This window comes from Eschrichtius robustus, chromosome 10 (genome assembly GCF_028021215.1).
Source record: "Eschrichtius robustus isolate mEscRob2 chromosome 10, mEscRob2.pri, whole genome shotgun sequence".
Classification (NCBI taxonomy): Eukaryota; Metazoa; Chordata; class Mammalia; order Artiodactyla; family Eschrichtiidae; genus Eschrichtius; species Eschrichtius robustus.
Window position 1 is genome coordinate 846,754 of NC_090833.1, and position 24,035 is coordinate 870,788.

Here is a 24,035-nt window from a genome sequence, read left to right on the forward strand (position 1 = left end):
GTCCTGCCACCTGGTCACCAAGCGGCTCATTCACAAGGAACGCAAGAAACTCTTACGGGGGTAGGGCAGCCCACCTGCAGCCCCTCTCACCAGCCCCACCCTCTCGTAAGGGGTGCAGGTCGGGGCTGCACCCAGTGGGGCAGGAAAGCTGAGTCTTGAAGCGGTGAGAGCAGGGCCCGCCCTGTGCATAGGTGGGATCTGCATGCAAGGCTGAGCTCCCCTCCCCAAGTGCGGGCGGCTGCCTCCCTCCAGGCCCCAAGTGCCCTGGGCACTGGAACCTGTCTTTGAGGTCCAGATGAAATTCCTGCCATCAGCCCTTCTGCGGCGAGGACAAGGCGGAGGTGGGGACCTGGCGGGGGACGACCGCTCCCAGCATCCCCTCAGGGCGCCCTCGGCCAGGGCCAGTGATGACCTTGGGGTGCCTCTGTGGGAGGAGGATTTCAAGGGGGTGGGGCGCTGCGCGCAGGCCTGGCGCCCCTGGGAGAAGAGCGCCCTGGAAGGGAGTGAGTAGGGGGTCTCGGTTTAGATGTGGGCTCTTGGGCGCGTCACTTCAACGCCTAGAGAGATGGGGGGGGGGCGACCAGAAAGCCACTCTTGACGGGTCAGAGCTCCAGGAACGGCCCGGACGGGGGCGGGCGGGGGGGCCCGAGCGGCGGGCACCGGGCGGCCCCTTTAAGCGGGGGCGGGCGCGAGCGGCTGTCGCCGCGGCCGCCGGGGCGGAGCCAGCGCCGAGCCGGTCCCGGACGCCCGAGACGCCGCCCCGCGCGGGCGATGCCGAGCGGCGCGGCGGGTGGCGGGCGGCGGGGCGCGCAGAGGAGCGGGCCGCGGCGCGGAGGCGGCCGGAGCGCGGCCCCGCCATGGGCTTCCTGCACCAGCTGCAGCTGCTGCTCTGGAAGAACGTGACGCTGAAGCGCCGGAGCCCGGTGAGCGACCCCGCGCGCCGCGGGCCTGCGGGAGCGGGAGGCTGCGCGCACCGGGGCCAGCGGCGCGCTCCCCGCGAGCACGTGCGGCGGCCCGGCCGGGCACGCGCAGACCCCAGGCAGGCGGGGCGGAGGGCCGGAGACCCCTCACCCGCCCCCGCCCCTGCCCGCGCTCCGGTCTCCGGGGAGGGGACTCGGCAGTGCCCGGCCCGCCGCCCGCGTCCGCTGACATTCGTGGTGCTCGGCTGAGTCACGGGGCGGGCGCCCTCCACAGCGCGCTCTCCGGGGCCAGCTTCGGGGGTGGGAGGTGGCCCTGGGACCCTGGGGTCTTGAGAGGCCCTGCTTCCCGGGGCAGAAGGCTGGCTGGGGGTATGGATCCAGCTCAGAGGCTCTGTGGTCTCTGGGCCCAGCCCCCTGGCGCCCCTGCAGGGACCCTGTCCCTCCCCTCCGTGCAGCAGCCCTCTGTCCTTGGGCAGGCACCTCTCCTCCCCCGCTCCCCCGCCCACATCCACTAGCCCTTGCTCCTGCTTTCTCACCACCGGCAGTGTCCTTGCTGTGCCAGCCTCAGGCAGCCCGAGTCCCTGCATCCTTTTGTCCTTTGGGGCCATCCTCCCTGAAGGTGATCCACTCTCTGATCTCCCCCACCCAACTTCCTCTGGGGACTGGGTCCTGCTGTTTGGAGCTGTGACCACCCCAGCTCTCTGCCCTGTGCCTGAGGTTGCAGGGCACAGCAGCTGTCGGGCAGAAGCCCTGGTGAGGAGCGGCGTTGGGGTGGTATGGATGTCATCGTGCTGACCGTCACTGCTCTGGCCCTGGGAAGGACAGGGGCGTCTCCTGCTGGCCTGCCCAACTGGCAGCAGCCACGCACCAGAGAGGCCTGGGCAGCTCGGGTTCCTGGCTGGGCCCTGGGGATTTTCCAGGATGGGGCCCAGAGCAGGTCAGGGTCTGGAGATGGAGCCTGGGGCGGAGGCATCCTCTTGCCCGTCTGGGGTCTGGGAGGCTCCTGTCCCCCCTGGCCCCGGGACCCCTTGGGCTGACCAGCTCCTGCCTGGGTCCCTCCTCGAGAGGGGTTTCAAAGTGCACAGTGGGAAACCCAGGCCTGCAGATGGGCAGGGTGGCCATCATCACCATGGCCTGGCGGATTCCCCTGGGCACCTGGCCCTGGCAGGGAGCCAGGGTTGTGTACACTCCCTGCCCAGGGCGCCTGGGGCTGGCTGGCACTGGGTTCCATGGATCAGGCCTGCAGCCTCGGGCAGCCTCTGGCGCAGCTTCCTTCACCTCAGGTTTTGGGTCACTGGGGACAGCAGGGCGGGGATCCGGGGATGAAGGGGAATTGGGACATGGGCATGCATTAGTATCAGCCCCAGAGTTCTTGGCAGGAAGGACCCCCAGGGGCTGGGAGCAGAGGCTCCAATGATGGCCCCAGCATCCATTGGGGACCCCAAGGCTCAGGGAAGGGAGCAGTGGCTCGTTGGGTACCTGGCAAGCAGGTGGGAGGTGCCCACTGACCTACAGGAGTAGGAGTAGCCCCCGCATGCCAGGTTGGACCTCCCCCAGAACCTTCCTTGCCCCTGCCCCGCAGCGCTCCCAGGGCATGGTTAGGCGTCTGGAGGTTCTCGGTTTGTGGCCACAGCAAACCAGAAATTCCTCCTCCAGGGTGGCTGAGGCCTTGCTGGGCCCACGCACGCCATGGGCTGGGGCTGGCTAGATGTCGGGCACAGTCCTCCACTTTTCTGGGAGGGTCTTGGGCTTCACACTTGGACCCCTGGGCTTGGCTGGCAGAGGTTTTACCCTGTGTGCTGTGTGCCTTGCTTGGGGGGGGGTGTGTATTCTGTGGAAAGCTTGGTCTGGAGAGTAGGAACCAAGGATCTCTGTGCCCTGCTTGCTCCCTCTTCCCAAGCTCTGTGCCTCGGTTTCTCCATCTGTCAGCGTGGCCTGTGCCCTCTTAGCTGGACATCGTTCTACCCTGGGGCCATAGGCTACTCCTGGTGGGGGGACCAGGTCACTGTCACCAAGTCCCTGGAGTGGGGGGCAGCACCTCCATTCTCAGGCCTCACCTATTCTCCTCTTGACGCAGGAGGAGGGGGCCCAGAGTGGGACAGCATGGGGTAGCAGGCTGGTCTCCAGGAACAGACGTTTGACCACCTTGCAGGCCGCTGGGTGGGGCGCCCAGGTGGGGCTGAACCTGTACCGCCTGCCGTAACCAGACGCCCTTCTGGCCTCCCGCCCGCCCAGCAGCAGGCCTCCCTCCTCCCAGCAGCGCATGAGCGGCCGTTGCTATAGCAACGAGGAGGCAGCGAGGCCCGTTGCTGCAGTTACTGGTGGAGGTGCCGGGTGGCCTGGTGGCCGGGTGGGTGCGGCTGGGGCCGGCCCCGCGGCCGTGACCCTGGCCTCCCGTGTGCCGCTTGCACACAGCCACCCTCGCGCTGTGTGCGTGTGGCAGGCGCCCGTCCCAGTCCACAGTGCCTCCTTGGCTGGCCCTGGGCTGGCTCCTGACTCCGGGTGGGGGTGGAGGCTGGCGCGGGCTGGCGCGGGCATGGGGCGCAGACACACAGCGGGGTGTTCCAGACCACAGAGCTCTATTGTCAAAGCCCAGTAAACAGGGCAGCAGCTGCCCCCACCCCGGGGCACTGGGGCTCGGGCCCTGGGCCAGAGGGAGCGCCACTGACTGGGGGCTCTGAAGTCTGGGGTGGGGGGTGAGGGTGAAGCAACCCTGGTGCCTCTGGGAAGGGTTGGGTCGGGGGGGTGGTCCCCCAAAGAGCAGCCGGCCCGAGGTCCTCCTCCCCCTTGCACTCCTCCCTGCCCGAGCCAGGAGAGGTGGAGGTGAGAATGGCGAAGTCCTTCCGTTTTCCAGGTGAGACAGAAGTCTGGGCCCCTGGGCCCCTGGGCCCCTGGGCCCCTGGTACTTCTTTCCCACTCCGAGCAGATCCCGGCAGGGCTCACCTTGGTACCCAGCCTGGAGCGGCAAGAGCTGCCCTGCGAACCCTGAGCTGATGCCCCCGGCAGGCAGGGCCGCCGCGCCCGCCTGAGCCACCTGGCGTGAGGGAGAGGGGCCAGGGCAGAAGGAGGGACCTGTGTCTCAGGGACTGGGGGCTGTCAGACCCCTGACCAGGTCCTCCGGGAGGCTCAGGGTCCTGGGCTACAGCCAGGCCTCCCCCGCCGCCAGGCCTCACGCCCCTAGGCCCTTGCGTGGGGGTGTGATGGCACCACAGTGGCGGGAAGGAGGGCTGACCCTGGGGGAGTGTGGGAGCTGCAGGCCAGTCCAGAGACTGTTTCCGAGATCTTGCCCAGGCGCCCCTGCAGATGGGGGAGAAGATGAGCTGGGCAGACACATGGGTCAGAGTGGACCGCAAGCTGGCTGATTTGTGTCTGCTGGTCTTCAGTGTGACAAGCAGAATCTAGGCTGGGAGTGGGAGACCTGATTTGCTTGAGCTGGATGACACTGACCCTCTCACTCTTCAAAGAGGTCCTGGAAAGAAGGGGCTGTGATCTCTGTGGCCCTGGGGGGCCTGGCTTGACCTTCTGTGGCCCCTGGGGGAGCATGGAGGGTCCGGGCTGGGCTGGGCTGGCCCTGCGGGGAGGGTGGTGTCTGTCTGGTAGGGGGAGGAGGGTTTGGCTTTGTCCTGTCCAGCTCTGGGCAGGTGGCCTCACTCCGCCTGCCCTTTCCAGTGGGTCTTGGCCTTCGAGATTTTCATCCCTCTGGTCCTCTTCTTCATCCTGCTGGGGCTTCGGCAGAAGAAGCCAACCATCTCTGTGAAGGAAGGTGAGGGTCCTCGGGGGGGCGGGGCGGGGCGGGGCGGGGGTCCGGGGCACAGCTGGGTGGGCGGGGAGGGCAGGCCCTCACTGCAGCACACACGCATGTCCCGTGTGCACGCGACCACACGCGCGTCAGCCGGCTCCCGCAGCTCCTCCCGGTGCAGTCTGAGTGCCCGTCCCCCCGCGCGGGCCCTGGCCCTGCCTCCTGGCCGGGCGGGAGGACGTGGCTGGCCACGCGGCTGTGAGTGGCCGAGGCGCCCAGTTCTCACTGTTCTCCTCTGTTCTGTTCCGCCCCTCCCCCGCACGGTCTGTGTCCTCCTCCCGGGCCTGCATGCAGTCTGTAAGTGCGTGGCCGCTGCCTCCCGGCCGGCCCGGGCAGCAGCCACGGGAGCCCTGCGGGGCCTCCTGGTGCAGCTTGAGCCCTCCCCACCCGCTCGCTTGCATTAACAGCCCCTCCTGGCCAGCTGGGTCCTGCAGGGCCCCCTGCCCGCTGTCAGGAGCAGCCGGCGCTCGGTGGGTGGGGGTGGGGGGAGGTCAAGGGTGGAGGCACCGGGACCACAGTGGCTCCCAGGTCAAGCTCCTCGGGGTCAACCCTCTGTCTGTGGGGTTGCCTGGCCCCGCCTTGCTGGGCCGGGGCGCCTGGCCACTCTCCACTCAGACCCTTGCGGGCTCCTGCATTCACTCTGCTAACCAGCTGGCCAGAGAGGTCAGAGGTCGCTGCCCAGTAGGGGCCCCCGTGCTCCCCTGGGCCCTGTGGGCAGTGCCGCATCCAAATTCTCGGGGAAGGTGTCAGAGCATTTTGGCCTTGACTGGCTGAGGGAAGGGGGGCGCTCTGGGAGTTGTCGGGAAGGGACGGTGAGATGCCCTTTGACCTCTGACCTGCTGGGTCATTTGCACTAGAACTCTTGGCCCTCTGTTTCTTGTCTGCTGCCTGAAGCTGCTTTTCCTTTCTGACTTTCTCTAAATCTCTTTTCTCGGCCTCTGTCTTCCTCCCCCTTCTTGATTCCTCCCTCTCTCCCCCTCCCCGCCCCGCCCTGGGCCCTCTCACCTGCCCGGCCCCCCCAGCCTTCTACACAGCAGCACCCCTCACCTCCGCCGGCATCCTGCCCGTCATGCAGTCGCTGTGCCCGGATGGCCAGCGGGACGAGTTCGGCTTCCTTCAGTACGCCAACTCCACGTGAGTGCCCCCTCGGACCCCAGCTGTCCCCCGTCCCAGGCCTGGTGACCTGCGGATGACGTCCAGTGGTGGTGGTGCAGGGTCACGCAGCTGCTGGAGCGTCTCAACCGCGTGGTGGAGGAGGGCAACCTGTTTGACCCCGCGAGGCCCAGCCTGGGCTCGGAGCTCGAGGTGCTGCGCCAGCACCTGGAGGCCCTCAGATCCGGCCTGGACACCTGGGAGAGCCACCTGGACCGACCTGCAGGTGCGCCCTGGGTGGGTGGAGCAGTGCGTGTGCTGGGGGTGGCCAAGCCCCGAGCTCTAGTGTCAGCTGGGTTTGAAGCCCAGCTCGTTCACTTCCTGCCCTGGGCCTGCGTGTGCCTCGGGCCCTGCTACCTACACCCTGGCTCTGAGTTCTCAGGGTGCACGTGCTTGGGGCCTGGCGAGCCGCCCGCCACTGTGCCCAAGCTGTGATGCCGGGAGCTCAGCTCTGAGGCTGTCTGGGGCACCTCGGCCCCGGGCAGGGCTGGCCTTCAGCCCCATCCTTCTACCTGTCCAGTGTCCTCCTTCTCTCTGGACTCGGTGGTCAGGGACCCACGGGAGCTCTGGCGTTTCCTGACGCAGAACCTGTCGCTGCCTGATGGCACAGCCCAGGCTCTCCTGGCCGCCCAGGTGGACCTGCCCGAGGTGAGGTGTCTGCTCCTGGGGAAGCTCCCAGCCCTGGTCGCTCCACTCTGCCCTCTCCTGGTTTCCGGTGGGGAATGCAGGGCCCCCAGCCTGAGCCCCCAGCCTGAGCCACGACCCCCGCACGCTCTAGGTGTATCGTCTGCTTTTTGGCTCTTCACCTGCCCTGGATGCGGGGTCAGGCATCCCCAGGGATCAGGAGCCCTGGAGCCGCCGGGGCAGCAATCCCCTATTCCGGATGGAGGTGAGGGGGGCTTTTAGTGGGATGGGAGACATGTTGCCTGCTTCTGGGTGGGTGTCTCTGCTTGGGTGGGTAAGATAGGGGCCCCCTTGGGGGTGAGGGAGAGTCCCCAGGAGTTTGTGGTTGGCACAGGGAGGGGGCAGGATGGTGATGCGTCTTCATCCCTACCCACCCGCCCCCCCTCCCCCCCAGCCTGTTGTTGCAAAACCTGGGTGGTCTCAGACCTGGCACAGTGGGTGGGGTAAGGTCCCCATCTTGGGCCAGGCCCTTGGTTTCCTCTTGGTTGGGGCTCCTTCTCAGCTGTTCCCCTGCACCCTGCCCCAGGAGCTGCTGTTGACCCCTGCCCTCCTGGAGCAGCTCACGTGCACGCCAGGCTCCAGGGAGTTGGGCCGGATCCTCACGGTGCCCCAGGGTCAGGAGACAGCGCTGCAGGGCTACCGGGACGCCATCTGCAGAGGTCAGGATGCAGTGCGTGCCCAGCGCTTTTCTGGGCTGGCCGCTGAGCTCCGGAACCAACTGGATGTGGCCAAGATCGCCCAGCAGGTGAGGCCCTGCCTGCCAGCTGGCCCACAGATCTGCTGCCTGGGCTGGAGGAGGTGCCAGGGCCCCTCAGCGTCACAGGGCACTCCTGGGCCTGAGGCTGTGCTTGGGTGTGCCTGCGGTTGGGTGTCCTGTGGCCCTACGAATGCTGTGCCTTGTGCCCCCTGCCCTGCTCCAGGCCTTCGCCCTGGTCTGTCTCCTGGCCCCTGGCCAGTGCTCCCCTGACCCCCAGGCTGCTCCCCTCCTCCCAGCTCGTGTCCCCTGGGGGTGTCCTCCTCAGTCTACCCTGACCTCAGTCACCCATCTGCAGATCAGCCCCCAGACGCTGTTCCCTTCCCTGGGCCTGCGTTTCCCCACTTGCCCCGTTTCCCCTCAGCTGGGCCTGGATGCCCCCAACGGCTCCGCCCCCCAGCCGCAGCCAGCCCCTCCCCAGCGGCTGCAGGCGCTGCTGGAAGACCTGTTGGACGCCCAAAAGGTTCTGCAGGATGTGGACCTCCTCTCGGCCCTGGCCCTGCTGCTGCCTCAGGGTGCCTGCACGGGCCGGCCTCCTGGGCCCCCAGCCAGCGGCCCTGGCGGGGCAGCCAACGCCACCGGGGCTGGGGCAGGCCTGGGCTCCAACACCACGTCCGAGGAGGGTGCCCCGTCCGCTGCAGCCCCGGCCTCCTCCTCGGACGTGCTGCAGGGCCAGTGCTCAGCCTTTGTGCAGCTCTGGGCGGGCCTGCAGCCCATCCTGTGTGGCAACAACCGGTAGGTGGGTGGCAGGAGAAGGGGGGGGTGAGGAAGACAGGTGGGGGCAGGGCCCGACCCCAGGCCTGCTTCTGACGCCTCCTCCCTGGGCTCGGTCCACTGCCCCCACTCCACCTCCATCAATTGACACTGGCACCTGCCCTGAAGCCCCGCCCCACACCCCGCCCCACGCCCCTCCCCGCCAACGCCCCACGCCACCCTGAGGTCTCGCCCGCTGCCGCCCCAGCACCATCGAGCCCGAGGCGCTGCGGAGGGGCAACATGAGCTCCCTGGGCTTCACGAGCAAGGAGCAGCGGAACCTGGGCCTCCTCGTGCACCTCATGACCAGCAACCCCAAGATCCTCTACGCGCCGGCGGGCTCCGAGGCAGATCGCGTCATCCTCAAGGTGCGTGCGTCCACTGTGTGATGTGCTTGGCCTGCATGTGTCGTCTGGAACAGGAACTGGAGGAGCTGGGCAGAGGGTTCTGCAGGCCGGGGACCCCTGAGCAGACGGGGGCAGGTGGTGTGGTTCGTAGAATTGGCATGGGAGGGGTGCAGCCCTGGCTCTCCAGCTCCGGCTTGGCTCTGTGGGTGAGGGGACCTGCAGGCAGGTTCAAGGTGCAGGGACGTTTTGGAGGCTGCCTTGGGGAGACACTGGATGGCTGGTGTGGTGCAGGGTCCGGGCCTGGCTGGACACGGCTGGGGCCAGGCAGTGCTGGTGAGGACAGAGGAGGGGCCGCGTGCAGAACCCGTCCAGAGCAGCAGCCAGTGGGTGAGATCTGGGCGGCGCAGCTGGGTGGTTTGGGGCCAGCTGAGGGCACGATGTCTGTGGCCATCCCGGGGTAGAAGTCCTGTCTGGAAGAAGTAGAAACCAGGGCTGGAAATGGCTCAGGAAAGGGAGAGGCTGTGGAGGGGGGTCCCTAGGATGACCATGGGGGAAGATGAGGACCAAGTGTCAGGGCTGCCCAAGAGATGCGTGGAGGGGGTCCCCCAAAGGAGCAGGGAAGGTGTGTGTGGGGGGAACCGGAGGCCGTGCTTTCCTGGTAGCTGGGCAGAGGGGCTTTCAGGGGAGGTGCTGAAGAGAGGCCTGGAGGGGGGGAGGGCTTGGAGCTTCCAGGTGGAATCTGGCCAGACCAAGATTAGTGGTTGGTGGGGACTGGCCAGTGGCTGGCCCCCAGCCATGGGGGGAGGCAAGGAGTGAGAACCCCCTTGCTGGCCGGGGTCCTTTTATGAGCCCCATGTTCTGCCCTCACTCTCTGCAGGCCAACGAGACCTTCGCCCTTGTAGGCAACGTGACTCACTACGCCCAGGTCTGGCTCAACATCTCAGCTGAGATCCGCAGCTACCTGGAGCAGGGCCGGCTGCAGCAACACCTGCGCTGGCTGCAGCAGGTGCTGGGGGTGCTGGGCTGGGGTGGGGGTGGCACGGAGCCCGCTCTGTCCTCAGGCCACCCTCTGAGCTGGCCTCCCTCACCCCCCAGTATGTGGCAGAGCTGCGGCTGCACCCGGAGGCACTGAGCCTGTCACCAGAGGAGCTGCCGCCTGCCCTGCGCCAGGACAACTTCTCGCTGCCCAATGGCTCGGTCCTCCTGCGGCAGCTGGACACCATCGACAACGCGGCCTGTGGCTGGATCCAGTTCATGTCCAAGGTGGGTGGGCGGGCCCCGGGTCCGCTGGTGCCTGGGGTCGGCTCTGAGGACACCCCCCCCTCCCCCGCAGGTGAGTGTGGACATCTTCAAGGGTTTTCCTGACGAGGAGAGCATCGTTAACTACACCCTCAACCAGGCTTACCAGGACAACGTCACCGTGTTCGCCAGTGAGCCAGTCCCCTGGGCAGGTCCCGGCCCCTGCTCCTCCGCCTCTCCCTCCCCTAGTCCCTCCCCGCCCCACACCCCTTGACACCGGTCCTCGGCCAGCCCCTCACCCGTCCCCCTCCTCGGCCCCGCCCCTCGGCCCGTCCCAGGCGTGATCTTCCAGACCCGCAAGGACGGCTCCCTGCCGCCCCACGTGCACTACAAGATCCGCCAGAACTCCAGCTTCACCGAGAAAACCAATGAGATCCGCCGGGCCTACTGGCGGCCGGGGCCCAACACCGGCGGCCGCTTCTACTTCCTGTATGGCTTCGTCTGGATCCAGGGTGAGGGCCGGCCCTGGGTCCGCGGGGGGCGGGACGCGGCCTCCTCCACTGACCGCTGCCCCCCACCGCAGACATGATGGAGCGCGCCATCATCGACACCTTCGTGGGCCACGACGTGGTGGAGCCGGGCAACTACGTGCAGATGTTCCCCTACCCCTGCTACACACGGGATGAGTGAGTGTGGACGAGTGCTGGGTGCCCGGGGCCGGCGCGGAGCCCCACCCTCACGCCCCTCCCCTCCCCCCCCCCCCAGCTTTCTGTTTGTCATCGAGCACATGATGCCGCTCTGCATGGTGATCTCCTGGGTCTACTCTGTGGCCATGACCATTCAGCACATTGTGGCGGAGAAGGAGCATCGGCTGAAGGAGGTGGGGGGCTGGAGCGGAAGAGATGGAGGAGGGGGAGAAGAGGGGAGGGATGGAGGGGGGGATGGGGGAGGGGAGAAGAGGGGAGGGATGGAGGGGGAGATGGGGGAGGGGAGAAGAGGGGAGGGATGGAGGGGGAGATGGGGGAGGGGAGAAGAGGGGAGGGATGGAGGGGGGAGATGGGGGAGGGGAGAAGAGGGGGGGATGGAGGGGGAGATGGGGGAGGGGAGAAGAGGGGAGGGATGGAGGTGGGGAATGGGGGCGATAAAGATAGAGGTTAGAGAAGGGGGAGGACTACAGGTGAGGGGGGTAGCTGTGGGCAGCCCTCCCTCCCCAGACCTGGGCTGGCAAGGCAGGGGCAGGGTGTTCCTTCCTGGTGCCCCTGTCCCAAGGCCTCGTGCCCGCCCACCTGCCCACAGGTGATGAAGACCATGGGCCTGAACAACGCCGTACACTGGGTGGCCTGGTTCATCACGGGCTTCGTGCAGCTCTCCATCTCGGTGACGGCACTGACTGCCATCCTCAAGTACGGCCAGGTCCTCACACACAGCCACGTGGTCATCATCTGGCTCTTCCTGGCCGTCTACGCCGTGGCCACCATCATGTTCTGGTGAGCGCTGTGTGGCTGGCAGCGGGCTGGAGGGCGGGCCTCAAGTGTGGGTCCGCGGTTCAGGCGTGGCTGACAGCCCGTGGCCCTGTGTGCCCCCAGTTTCCTGGTGTCCGTGCTGTACTCCAAGGCCAAGCTGGCCTCGGCCTGCGGCGGCATCATCTACTTCCTGAGCTACGTGCCCTACATGTACGTGGCGATCCGTGAGGAGGTGGCCCACGACAAGATCACCGCCTTCGAGAAGTGCATCGCGGTGAGGGTCACGGGGGGTGGGCCGGGCTTGGGGGTGTCCAGCCTCCTCTCCCCCACTGACACCGCCGTCTCCTCAGTCCCTGATGTCCACGACAGCCTTTGGCCTGGGCTCCAAGTACTTTGCCCTGTACGAGGTGGCGGGCGTGGGCATCCAGTGGCACACGTTCAGCCAGTCGCCCGTGGAAGGGGACGACTTCAACCTGCTCCTGGCTGTCACCATGCTGATGGTAGACGCGGTCGTCTACGGTGTGCTCACGTGGTACATCGAGGCCGTGCATCCAGGTACCAGCCCTTTGGTGGGGTGGGGGAGGGGAGGAGGCTGTGTCCAGGGGGACCCGTGGCCTGGGGCAGACAGTGACCCCAGACCCTGGGTCAGCCTCCCCTCTACCCCGTAGGCATGTACGGGCTGCCCCGGCCCTGGTACTTCCCACTGCAGAAGTCCTACTGGCTGGGCAGCGGGCGGACGGAAGCGTGGGAGTGGAGCTGGCCGTGGGCTCGCGCCCCCCGCCTCAGCGTCATGGAGGAGGACCAGGCCTGCGCCATGGAGAGCCGGCGCTTGGGTGAGCGGGCACCAAGGCGGGGACAGGGGCAGTGGCTGAGCTTTAGGGGCCGGAGGCACCCCTGGCGCTGACCCTCGGCCCTGGTGCAGAGGAGATGCGGGGCATGGAAGAGGAGCCCACCCACCTGCCGCTGGTGCTCCGCGTGGACAAGCTCACCAAGGTCTACAAGAGCGACAGGAAGCCGGCCTTGAACAGGCTGAGCCTGAACCTCTACGAGAACCAGGTGGTGTCCTTCCTGGGCCACAACGGGGCCGGCAAGACCACTACCATGTGAGCGTGTGGGGGTCGGCCCGGAGCTCCTGGCGGAGCGGGCGGCAGGGAGGGCTCCCTGCAGGAGGTGGGGGCCGTGACCCCACCTCCCCGCCCAGGTCTATCCTCACCGGCCTGTTCCCGCCGACATCGGGTTCGGCCACCATCTATGGGCACGACATCCGCACGGAGATGGACGAGATCCGCAAGAACCTGGGCATGTGCCCCCAGCACAACGTGCTCTTCGACCGGCTTACGGTGGAGGAGCACCTCTGGTTCTACTCGAGGCTCAAGAGCATGGCCCAGGAGGAGATCCGCAAGGAGATGGACAAGTGGGTGGGGCTCGGGTGGGAGGCGAGGCTGCAGGCAGAGGCACCGGCTCCCGAGGGCTGGTCCCACCCTCCTGTCCTGCCCTCAGGATGATCGAGGACCTGGAGCTCTCCAACAAGCGGCACTCGCTGGTGCAGACGCTGTCCGGTGGCATGAAACGCAAGCTCTCCGTGGCCATCGCCTTCGTGGGCGGCTCCCGCGCCATCATCCTGGATGAGCCCACGGCCGGCGTGGACCCCTACGCACGCCGCGCCATCTGGGACCTCATCCTGAAGTACAAGCCAGGTGCGCGGGGCGCGGGGTGGTTGTGAGCAGCCCCTGCCCAGCCCTGCCCGGCCGCCCCCCCCCCGACCCCCATCTTGACCTCCCGCAGGCCGCACCATCCTCCTCTCCACCCACCACATGGACGAGGCCGACCTGCTTGGGGATCGCATTGCCATCATCTCCCACGGGAAGCTCAAGTGCTGTGGCTCCCCGCTCTTTCTCAAGGGTGCTTACGGGGATGGCTACCGCCTCACGCTGGTCAAGCGGCCTGCCGAGCCCGGGGACCCCCAAGGTCTGTGCTGAGGCTGCCTGCCCCGGACCCCTTCCCAAGACCAATGAGGTTGAGGGGCTGGGCCCTCACCATTGCCCCAGTGGGCCCAGGGTGCTGGTTGGGCCTGGCTCACACTCTCCGCCAGCCCCTGAGTGAAGCCCTCCCTACCCTCCCAGAGCCAGGGCTGACAGCCAGCCCCCCAGGTCGGGCCCAGCTGAGCAGCTGCTCTGAGCCCCAGGTTTCCCAGTTCATCCGCAAACATGTGGCCTCCTGCCTGCTGGTCTCAGACACCAGCACCGAGCTCTCTTACATCCTGCCCAGCGAGGCCGCCAAGAAGGGAGCCTTTGAGCGCCTCTTTCAGGTGTGGGGGTGGGGCTGGGCTGGTGGAGGGGGTGGGGCTCAGGGGAGAGGTCAGTGTAGGAGGTGGAGCTGCCCAGGAGGTGTGTTCAGCAGAGGAGGTGGGGCTGGTAGAGGAGGCGGAGCTGGGTTAGGGCTCGGGGGCAGGGCCAGCAGAGGTGGGGCTACAGGGTGAGGTGGGACTGCTGGAGGAGGCGGGGCTGGGCTCAGGGGTGGGGCCAGTGGAGGAGGCGGGGCTGAAGGGGAGGTGGGACTGCTGGAGGAGGTGGGGCTGGGCTCAGGGGTGGGGCCAGTGGAGGAGGTGTGGCTGAAGGGGAAGTGGGCCCAACCCTCCCTGTGGGGTCCCCCCTCCCACCCTGAGGTGGGCCTCACCCAGCTCTTTCACAGCACCTGGAGCGCAGTCTGGATGCACTGCACCTGAGCAGCTTTGGGCTGATGGACACGACACTGGAGGAGGTGTTCCTTAAGGTATCGGAGGAGGACCAGTCGCTGGAGAACAGCGAGGCAGGTGAGAGGCTCCACAGCTACTGACCCAGCTCTGCCCCTGCCCCCACCACCCTACTCCACCAGGTCCGAACTTGGGCCTGGGGCTGCTCACTTTTCCTCTGTCTGTGGGGGCCAAGGGTCTTAGGTGGGAATAAGGATCCAGATCTCCCCAGGGTCAGACTGGGTCTGGGGCCGTGGGTGGGTGGGTGAGTGTGGAGGCTGGGGTCCCGGACAGGCCTGCAGGTGGCAGGCAGCCTTGAGCCCCATATCCCCTTCCCTGGCTTCTCTGCTGCTGCAGACGTGAAAGAGTCCAGGAAAGATGTGCTGCCTGGGGCCGTGGACTCATTGTCGGGGGAGGGTCACGCTGGCAACCTGGCCCGGTGCGCAGAGCTGGCACAGTCACAGGCGTCGCTACAGTCTGCGTCCTCGGTGGGCTCTGCCCGTGGTGACGAGGGGGCCGGCTACACCGACGTCTACGGCGACTACCGCTCCCTCTGCGACAGCTTGCAGGACCCTGACAACGTCAGCTTGCAAGGTGGGAGGCGTCCGGGTGGGGCCGCAGGGTCCCTGGAGGGTGGTGAGGGCCCCCTGCTCAGCAACCCCTCCCGTGCAGAGGCCGAGGCGGAGACCCTCTTGCGGGTCGGCCAGGGCAGCCGCAAGCTGGAGGGCTGGTGGCTGAAGGTGCGCCAGTTCCACGGACTCCTGGTGAAGCGCTTCCACTGTGCTCGACGCAACTCCAAGGCGCTGTCCTCGCAGATCTTGCTCCCTGCCTTCTTTGTCTGCGTGGCTATGACGGTGGCACTCTCCGTCCCAGAGATCGGTATGGCCGCCCGGCCAGGCATCAGGATGTCCGCCCTGCTCGGGAGCCATGTGGGGAACCCACACGTGCTCTGGGCCTGGGCGCTGCGCCTGAGGCTGGCGGGCCTGCGCCTAGGCTCATCTGGGATTCCTGCCTCCTTGGGGTCCAGGCCCCAAGCTTGGGCCCTGTGGGTACTGGGAAGAGGGGACCCGGGCCTGGGGGATGCCGGCAGGCCATAGGAACCTGCTCAGGCTTCCCCGTGCACCCCGCCAGGTGACCTGCCCCCGCTGGTCCTGTCCCCCTCCCAGTACCACAACTACACCCAGCCCCGCGGCAACTTCATCCCCTACGCCAACGAGGAGCGCCGGGAGTACCGGTGAGGCCGTGGGACGGGCTGCCCCGCAGGGCGGGGGCCGGTGCGAGAGCTGGGAGGGGTGGTCCCGTCCCCGAACCCAGACTGGCTCTGTGCTTTCCCAGATTGCGGCTGTCCCCCGACGCCGGCCCCCAGCAGCTGGTGAGCACTTTCCGGCTGCCATCAGGCGTGGGCGCCACGTGTGTGCTCAAGTCTCCGGCTAACGGCTCACTGGGGCCCACGCTGAACCTGAGCAGCGGTGAGTCGCGCCTGCTGGCCACGCGGTTCTTCGACAGCATGTGCCTAGAGTCCTTCACGCAGGGGCTGCCGCTGTCCAACTTCGTGCCGCCCCCACCCTCGCCTGCCCCGTCTGACTCCCCCATGTCCCTGGACGAGGACCCGCCGCAGGCCTGGAACACCTCCCTGCCGCCCACCTCCTCGCCAGGTACTGGCTGGTGGGGACGCCTGGGGCTCGGGGCAGCACGGGCTGGGCTGACTCTGCCCGCTGCGCCCACAGAGAACTGGACGTCGGCACCCTCCCTGCCACGCCTGGTGCGGGAGCCCGTCCGCTGCACCTGCTCTGGGCAGGGCACCGGCTTCTCCTGCCCCGGCAGTGTGGGCGGGCACCCGCCCCAGATGCGGGTGGTCACGGGTGACATCCTGACCGACATCACCGGCCACAATGTCTCTGAGTACCTGCTCTTCACCTCCGACCGCTTCCGGCTGCACCGGTGAGCCAGGCGGGAGGGGCGCGCCGGCCGTGGGCGAGGAGGAGACACCTGTCTCCCGCCTGGCTCACCGGTCCTCGGCTTGCCGCCCAGGTACGGGGCCATCACCTTCGGCAACGTCCAGAAGTCCATCCCAGCCTCGTTTGGCGCCCGGGCCCCGGCCATGGTACGGAGGATCGCGGTGCGGCGGGCAGCCCAGGTGAGCACCGCTCGGCCCCGGGCCCCGCCCCTTCCGGCCCTCGCCCGAGGTCTGCAGGGGCCGACGTGGCTCTCGGGGTCTCTCTGTACTCCCCGCAGGTTTTCTACAACAACAAGGGCTACCACAGCATGCCCACCTACCTCAACAGCCTCAACAATGCCATCCTGCGTGCCAACCTGCCCAAGAGCAAGGGCAGCCCTGCGGCCTATGGTGGGTGAGCCGGGGCGGGGGGCGGGCCGGGCTGGGCGCAGAGCAGGCCCCTGAGGCTGCCCTCCCCTGTGCCACAGGCATCACCGTCACCAACCACCCCATGAACAAGACGAGTGCTAGCCTCTCCCTGGATTACCTGTAGGTGCGGGGGTGGGCGGGGGCGGGGGCGCCGCTGCGGGACTGCGTGCCGGGCAGGGCTGAGGGCCGCCTCGCCCCCAGGCTGCAGGGCACGGATGTGGTCATCGCCATCTTCATCATCGTGGCCATGTCCTTCGTGCCGGCCAGCTTCGTGGTCTTTCTGGTGGCCGAGAAGTCCACCAAGGCCAAGCACCTGCAGTTTGTCAGCGGCTGCAACCCTGTCATCTACTGGCTGGCTAACTACGTGTGGGACATGGTGTGCCCCCAGACCCCTGGCTGTCCCGTCCCCCCGTCCCCTGCTGGGCCCCCGGTTCTGCCCCCGGGCCCCCCACCCCCGCCCCAGGGCCTCACCCCCTCCCTGGCCCCTCACTTGCCACCCCTGCTCTGGTAGCTCAACTACCTGGTCCCGGCCACCTGCTGTGTCATCATCCTATTTGTGTTTGACTTGCCGGCCTACACGTCACCCACCAACTTCCCCGCCGTGCTCTCCCTCTTCCTGCTCTACGGGTAAGGGGGAGTGGGCGGGCGGGGGCAGTGGGCGCAGGGCAGGCTCGGGCCGCCCAGTGACCTCCGCCCGCCTGCCACCCGCAGGTGGTCCATCACCCCCATCATGTACCCGGCCTCCTTTTGGTTCGAGGTGCCCAGCTCGGCCTACGTGTTTCTCATCGTCATCAACCTTTTCATCGGCATCACGGCCACCGTGGCCACCTTCCTACTGCAGCTCTTTGAGCGTGACAAGGTGGGGCGGGGCGGCGGGGTGAGGGGATGGCGGGGCGGCGGGGTGATGGGATGGCGGGGCGGCGGGGTGATGGGATGGCGGGGCGGCGGGGTGATGGGATGGCGGGGTGCTGGGATGGCGGGGCGGCGGGGCTGAGGCTGTGCCCTGACCCCCGTGACCCTCCAGGACCTGAAGGTTGTCAACAGTTACCTGAAAAGCTGCTTCCTCATCTTCCCCAACTACAACCTGGGCCACGGACTCATGGAGATGGCCTACAACGAGTACATCAACGAGTACTACGCCAAGATCGGTGAGGCCGGCCAGGGGGTGACAGCGTGCGCCCCTGGGCGGGGAGGCTGAGGGGGCTTCCAGGCCTGGGGGAGAACGGGGGCTCCTGAGGCCCCAGGCCCAGCCCTGAACCAGCTGCCCCACAGGCCAGTTTGACAAGATGAAGTCCCCGTTCGAGTGGGACATTGTCACCAGGGGCCTGGTGGCCATGACGGTCGAGGGCTTCGTGGGCTTCCTTCTCACCATCATGTGCCAGTACAACTTCCTGCGGCAGCCGCAGTGAGTGGGGGCGCGCCGGGCAACGCACGGTGGGGGGCCGGGCTGGGCGCTACCCTCTTTCCCGCCGTGGCCGCGGTGTGGGGGAGCGCTGGGCGCTGGCGGGGGTCCCGGCCGGGCACTGCCCTCCCTGTCCTCCCAGGCGCATGCCCGTGTCGACAAAGCCCGTGGAGGACGACGTGGACGTGGCCAGCGAGCGGCAGCGGGTGCTGCGGGGGGACGCTGACAACGACATGGTCAAAATCGAGAACCTGACCAAGGTGGGCCGTGGGCGGGTGGGGGCGGGGCTCGGGGTAGGGTGGGGCCCAGGTGGAGTCCGGCCTGGTGGCCGGCCCGCCTGCCCCGCTGAGTGGGCCGCCCCCTCACCTCTGCCAGGTGTACAAGTCGCGGAAGATCGGACGCATCCTGGCCGTGGACCGCCTGTGCCTGGGCGTGCGTCCTGGCGAGTGCTTTGGCCTCCTGGGCGTCAATGGCGCGGGCAAGACCAGCACCTTCAAGATGCTGACAGGCGACGAGAGCACGACGGGGGGCGAGGCCTTTGTCAACGGGCACAGGTGTGGGCGGGCGGGTGTCTGGGTGGGTGGGGCGACGGCAGTGACCGGTGCTGACGGCGCTGTGTCCCCAGCGTGCTCAAGGAGCTGCTCCAGGTGCAGCAGAGCCTGGGCTACTGCCCACAGTTCGACGCCCTGTTCGATGAGCTCACGGCCCGGGAGCACCTGCAGCTGTACACGCGGCTCCGCGGCATCCCCTGGAAGGATGAGGCCCGGGTGAGGGTCGCCCGGCGGGGGAGGGGGCTGGTGTGTAGCGTGGGCCCCTGACATCGCTCTCCCTCCCAGGTGGTGAGGTGGGCCCTGGAGAAGCTGGAGCTGACCAAGTACGCTGACAAGCCCGCCGGCACCTACAGCGGAGGCAACAAGCGGAAGCTGTCGACAGCCATCGCCCTCATCGGGTACCCCGCCTTCATCTTCCTGGTGAGCCCGGGGGTGGGATGGGGGTCAGGGCCCCGCCTTCATCTTCCTGGTGAGCCCGGGGGTGGGATTGGGGGTCAAGTGCCCTGCCTTCATCTTCCTGTGAGCCCGGGGGTGGGATGGGGGCCAGGGCCCCGCCTATGTCTTCCTGGTGAGCCCGGGGGTGGGATGGGGGTCAAGTGCCCTGCCTTTGTCTTTCTGGGGCGTCCGGGGGTGGGATGGGGGTCAGGGCCCCGCCTACATCTTCCTGGTGAGCCCGGGGGTGGGATGGGGGTCAAGTGCCCTGCCTTTGTCTTTCTGGGGCGTCCGGGGGTGGGATGGGGGTCAGGGCCCCGCCTACGTCTTCCTGGTGAGCCCGGGGGTGGGATGGGGGTCAAGTGCCCTGCCTTTGTCTTTCTGGGGCGTCCGGGGGTGGGATGGGGGTCAGGTGCCCCCCCCTTTTGTTTTCCTGTGGGGCCGGGCAGGAAGCAGCTGGTGGGGCAGGCTGGGGTGAACGGGTACAGCAGCTGAGCCTGGCACCACCCCCAGGACGAGCCTACCACAGGCATGGACCCTAAGGCTCGGCGCTTCCTCTGGAACCTCATTTTGGACCTCATCAAGACAGGGCGCTCGGTGGTGCTGACTTCGCACAGGTCCGCCCCCGCCCCCGCCCCCGCCCCCGCCCCCGCACATCGGGCCCTCCCCCCTCCCGTGCCAGCCTGTGCGTCTCGCCCTCAGCATGGAGGAGTGCGAGGCGCTGTGCACGCGGCTGGCCATCATGGTGAACGGGCGCCTGCGCTGTCTGGGCAGCATCCAGCACCTGAAGAACCGGTGAGCAGCGGGGGCGGCAGGGACGGTGGGCTGTGGGCCGCGGCAGGCGGAGGCTGGGCTCCCCTGGCGGCCGGGCTGGGGCCAAGGGCCTGTCCCACAGGTTCGGGGATGGCTACATGATCACGGTGCGGACCAAGAGCAGCCAGAACGTGAAGGACGTGGTGCGGTTCTTCAACAGGAACTTCCCGGAGGCCGTGCTCAAGGTGGGCGGGGCCGAGGGGCGGGGACGGGGCGGGGCGAGGGGCAGGGGCGGGGCGGGGCCCCGGGGCGAGGGGCAGGGGCAGGGGCAGGGGCGGGGCGGGGCGGCACTGCCTGAGCAGCCTCTGACCTCTGCGCCCCCCCCAGGAGCGGCACCACACGAAGGTGCAGTACCAGCTCAAGTCGGAGCACATCTCGCTGGCGCAGGTGTTCAGCAAGATGGAGCAGGTGGTGGGCGTGCTGGGCCTCGAGGACTACTCGGTCAGCCAGACCACCCTGGACAACGTGAGTGCTCTGGGCCGGGGCCGCCGGGCCCACCTGGGCTGGCCCCCACCCACCCTCTCGTCCCTGCCCACCAGGTGTTCGTGAACTTCGCCAAGAAGCAGAGCGACAACCTGGAACAGCAGGAGACGGAGCCGCCCTCGGCGCTGCAGTCCCCGCTGGGCCGCCTGCTCAGCCTGTTCCGGCCTCGGCCCCCCACCACTGAGCTGCGGGCGCTCGTGGCCGACGAGCCCGAGGACCTGGACACGGAGGACGAGGGCCTCATCAGCTTCGAGGAGGAGAGAGTGAGCGGGGTCCTAACGTCAGGGCAGCCAAGCCGGCCAGAGAGCCCAGGCTCTGGATGCGGGTGGGGCCGGGGGGTGGCCCCGGGACCCCTGCTGTCCTGAGCTCACGGGAACAGAGGGACCCGCGTGATGCTCAGGACTATAGCGGACGCAGGAGGCCTGGGCACAGGCAGAGGAGACAGACCCACACAGACCCCAGAACAGCTTGGAAACGGAGGGCATTTCAGAGACAGGCAGAGCGGAGGTGGGGGGAGCAGAGCCTGGGGACAGCAGCCACCGGCCTGGCAGAGACAGGCCACACGGGGAGCTGACCACTGAGAGGAAGCTCAGGGCAGACAGAGGTGGAAGAGCCTGCGTGCGGGCCGGCCTGGGGCAGGTGTGGGGCCAGATGCCCGAGCCAGGCCTGTCCCCCTCCCCCAGGCCCAGCTCTCCTTCAACACGGACACGCTCTGCTGACCGCCGGAGCTGGGTCAAGGTCACGCTGTGGGAACGGAAGTCGAGCGGTGGCTGAGGTCCCACCCTGTGCCCCCAGTGCCCGCCTGCCAGGCCCTGGAGTGGGAGGTCCAGGACCAAGGGCTTCAGGCCCCTCCAGCCCCGCCCTCCTCGGCCATCGCGCCACCCTCCCCTCATTGTGCCAAAGGCTGGCCCGGCCCCGGGCTGTGCACACCCTCACCCTGCTCTGCCTTAAAGCCTTGGGGTCTGGCCAGCCCCTCGCCCCTGCCCAGCTCTGCCCACCACCCCCAGGGCCACGGGGTGACCCGGGCTGCCAGGTACCGCCCGACTTCTCCTGGCGACCCCTGCCCTCCTGAAAGGGCTGTTCTCTTACACCCAGTTTGGATGGTGGCTGCTGCCAGCCTGGGACTGGGGGGCGGGGTTAGGTGCCACCCAAGGCGCCTGTTCATTTTGCTTTAGGATGAGCCTCGTCACCCTGGTTTCCCACAGGGAGCCGTTGTCGTGGGCCAGGGAGGGGGCTGCCACGGGGCAGCGGGCCGGGTAGCAGGAACGGAGAAGCTGGCCCCACCGGCCAGGTGAGGGGCCGGACCCCCTCCCCACCCCCTCCGGCTGTCATTGCTCTCCCACCCAGCTTGGCCCCCTGCCTGCCCACCCGGGAGCCAGACCCGTACGGAGCGCACAGGTGTTTGTTTTCAATAAATAAACAAAAACGTTCACGCCAGCTTGCGTGCGTAGGGTGGGGTGTGGGGTGAAGGTGGGCCCACTGGATGCCAAGGTACAGCCCCTGCCCTGTAGGCCGGGCTCAGGGTGGGGGAGGGTGACTGGGTCAGCCTGGAGGAGGGGTGGGCTCCTCGCCCTGCAGGCCGGGGCTCAGGAGAGAAGAGTTTCCAACACAGGGATGAGGTCGAGGACAGCAGCCCTGGGCCCTCGGGCCGAGCCTGCCCCGCAGGGACTGTGAAGGGAGGAGGGTGGGCAGCCCCCAAGGGCCCTCCGGGGGCTGCTCTGTGGATATGGCAGGGGCGGCGGGGAGGGTTGGTTAGGGACAATCCAAGTGGCTGGGGTAGGTTGTGGTCTGGTTAAGGTTGGTGACCATAGGTTTGTTCTCACTTCTTTAAAGACATTTTTAAAATATGGTAGAAATTTCATACAATGGAAGTGGATAGAAAACACAAATTGAATGTCTGTGTTTGTACATGTCAGAGGTCATCCTGCAGGATACACACAAGCATAGGCTCAGAGTGACATAGGCTAATGGGTAGTTTTTCAGTTTGCTGGGTTTCTCTCTCCCACTTGGCCTAGTTTGCTAGGGCTGCCATAACAAAGTACCACAACCGGGGCGGCTTAAACACCGGACATTTACTCTCACCGTCCGGGGGCCAGAAGTCCAAGATCGAGGTGTCGGCAGATTGGAGCCTCCTGAGGCCGTGAGGGATGGCCTGCTCCCTGCCCTCCCAGGTGCTGGTGGTTTTCTTTGGGGCCTTTGGCTTTGGAAGCGTCACCCCCATCTCTGCCTCCGCCTCCACACAGGGCCTCTCTCTCTGTGTATGTGTGTGTGTGTGTCCACATCTCCTCCTTTTTTATATGTATATATATATTTTTAAAACATTTATTTATTTTTGGCTGTGTCAAGTCTTAGTTGCGGTATTCAGGATCTTCGTTGCGGTGTGTGGTTTCTCTCTAGTTGTGGCCTGCGTGCTTAGTAGTTGCGGCCTGCGTGCTTAGTAGTTGCGGCGCGCAGGCTTAGTTGCCCCGCAGCATGTGGGATCTCAGTTCCCCGACAAGGGATCAAACCCGCGTCCCCTCTTTTGGAAGGCAGATTCTTAACCACTGGACCACCAGGGAAGTCCCTCCCCTTTTTATAAGGACACAGTCATGTTGGGTTAGGGCCCATCGTAATGACCTCATCTTAACTTGATTACTTCTGTAAAGACCCCATCTCCAAATATGGTCACATTCTGAGGGGTGGGGGCTTGGGGAGGAGGACTTCATATGAATTTGGAGGGGACACAGTTCAGCCCGTAACACCAGTAAATCTCAGGCTAGAGACCCGCCTCCTCCGCCCTCTCCTGTGGATGCACCAGGACTCTGCCACACCCTGGGGCACTGCACACCCGTTTGTCCCTCGTGTACTTATGGGGACGTCGCGATGGCAGCTGCTGTTTACCAGGGACGCCCCCAGAGTGCGTTTCCCCACACCGTTGCCAAGAATATGGTGGCCACATTTCTGCCCGTTGTAACCACAAACCGTATGTATCTTGTTCTGATTTGTTCTTGGAATACGTGTACAATGAAACACACTGTCATTTATTCTGTTGGTGTTTTATTTCCTTTTTTCTAAACCACCTGTTCATTTGTCCGTGTCACCATTTTTCTAACGGACGTGTAAGGGTGCCTTTACACACAGGACATCTGGTGAACAGGCACCGGTGTGGAGGGGCCTTGGTCCTTCTCCAGGGTGGCAGTTTGTGTGGCAGGGAAGCAGGAAGCGAGTGGGGTGACCCCCCCAGTTGTTGAGGAGCAGCCCCGTGGTGGTGGCAGGTGGTCCGGAGGCCCAGGCCCCAACTCCACAGTATGTCGAGGCCAGCCCCAGGCTCAGGGGACCTCTGCCAGGAGCCCGGACCACTGTTGCTTCCGGAGAGGGTCTGTCGGGCTGGGGGCCTGGACAGGGGAACGAGGCCCTGGGCTTGGAGTGGAAGACGCCGTGCAGATCCCACTGGCTGCCACCAGGTGGCGCTGCACCACGATGGCTCCTCCCTAAGCCCCCTCCCCGCAGGCGCTGGGCCCCAGTGGGGGAAGTTCGGTGAGTGGTCCCTATCGGGGCGGGCCGGCAGGCGCACACCTGTGAGGCTGCCAACTCCCCCAGCCTCCTCTGGCCTTCTCCCTCCAGTCCAGCGTGGGGAGGTGGGGTGGGGGGCGAGGTCCCCGTGGCTCAGAAGATTGTGGCTTCTAACCCAAGGGTTCTTTCTTCTAAAGGTTAAGAGCAGGGAGAAACCCGCCCTGAGCCCACAAGGAGGGCAGGGATGTGGGGTCGGCCGGGTAAAGACACCTGAGCCCGGCCCGTCCCCCTTCGGCACGTTTGGAATGTGGGCCCTGCCCTGGGGGGGGGGGCTCTATCTAACGGAGATCAGTAGGTGGGAAGGGGGCGTCCCTCCCAAGCGGCTTATCACTCTTGTAGTGCCCTGGTCCGCAGATGCAGAAACAGGCTGTGGCCAGGCTGTTCATTTCTCCTCCCGCTCCTCGGCTTTCTGGGCTGGGAACCCTCACAGGCGGCGGGGGTGTCCACTGCACGGAGGGCTGTTGGGCTCACGGTGGGGGTGGTCCTGACCCAGAGCTGCCCCCTCCCAGGTCGGCACCCCTCTTTCCCCGCCTGCCAGTGCACTGGCCTCCTCCACCCCCCCGCCCCCGCCCCCAGCCGTGGCGCCCCCGCCCCG

At 67.0% G+C, this 24,035-nt stretch overlaps 1 protein-coding gene across 1 annotated transcript; it reads left to right on the top strand.

Annotated features, from left to right (window-relative positions):
• The first annotated feature begins 794 nt into the window (after window positions 1–794).
• On the top strand, window positions 795–21,325 carry ABCA2 (ATP binding cassette subfamily A member 2). The gene is made up of 48 exons (XM_068553723.1): window positions 795–923; window positions 4,590–4,683; window positions 5,742–5,853; window positions 5,934–6,097; window positions 6,392–6,519; window positions 6,650–6,760; window positions 7,082–7,300; window positions 7,674–8,044; window positions 8,271–8,430; window positions 9,287–9,415; window positions 9,505–9,672; window positions 9,743–9,839; window positions 9,987–10,160; window positions 10,232–10,334; window positions 10,414–10,528; window positions 10,945–11,135; window positions 11,235–11,385; window positions 11,462–11,666; window positions 11,780–11,944; window positions 12,034–12,214; window positions 12,313–12,525; window positions 12,612–12,808; window positions 12,897–13,079; window positions 13,235–13,419; window positions 13,803–13,923; window positions 14,200–14,436; window positions 14,515–14,721; window positions 14,974–15,076; window positions 15,178–15,497; window positions 15,570–15,783; window positions 15,874–15,979; window positions 16,078–16,189; window positions 16,267–16,327; window positions 16,409–16,583; window positions 16,719–16,834; window positions 16,919–17,066; window positions 17,232–17,355; window positions 17,480–17,612; window positions 17,752–17,869; window positions 17,985–18,163; window positions 18,235–18,376; window positions 18,446–18,580; window positions 19,106–19,209; window positions 19,295–19,387; window positions 19,488–19,590; window positions 19,733–19,870; window positions 19,945–20,151; window positions 20,572–21,325. Exons 1-48 carry the CDS (start codon window positions 858–860, stop codon window positions 20,605–20,607), a joined length of 7,314 nt encoding a protein of 2,437 aa, XP_068409824.1. The 5' UTR covers window positions 795–857; the 3' UTR covers window positions 20,608–21,325.
• The last annotated feature ends 2,710 nt before the right edge of the window (window positions 21,326–24,035 follow it).

Bases quoted from the DNA above. Each gene is read 5' to 3' on its own strand.
- ABCA2 (XM_068553723.1), top strand. From the start codon at position 858: ATGGGCTTCCTGCACCAGCTGCAGCTGCTGCTCTGGAAGAACGTGACG. The intron at 11,386-11,461 runs GTGAGGGTCACG...CCGTCTCCTCAG, and splicing joins CCTTCGAGAAGTGCATCGCG to TCCCTGATGTCCACGACAGC. The intron at 14,722-14,973 runs GTATGGCCGCCC...GCACCCCGCCAG, and splicing joins ACTCTCCGTCCCAGAGATCG to GTGACCTGCCCCCGCTGGTC.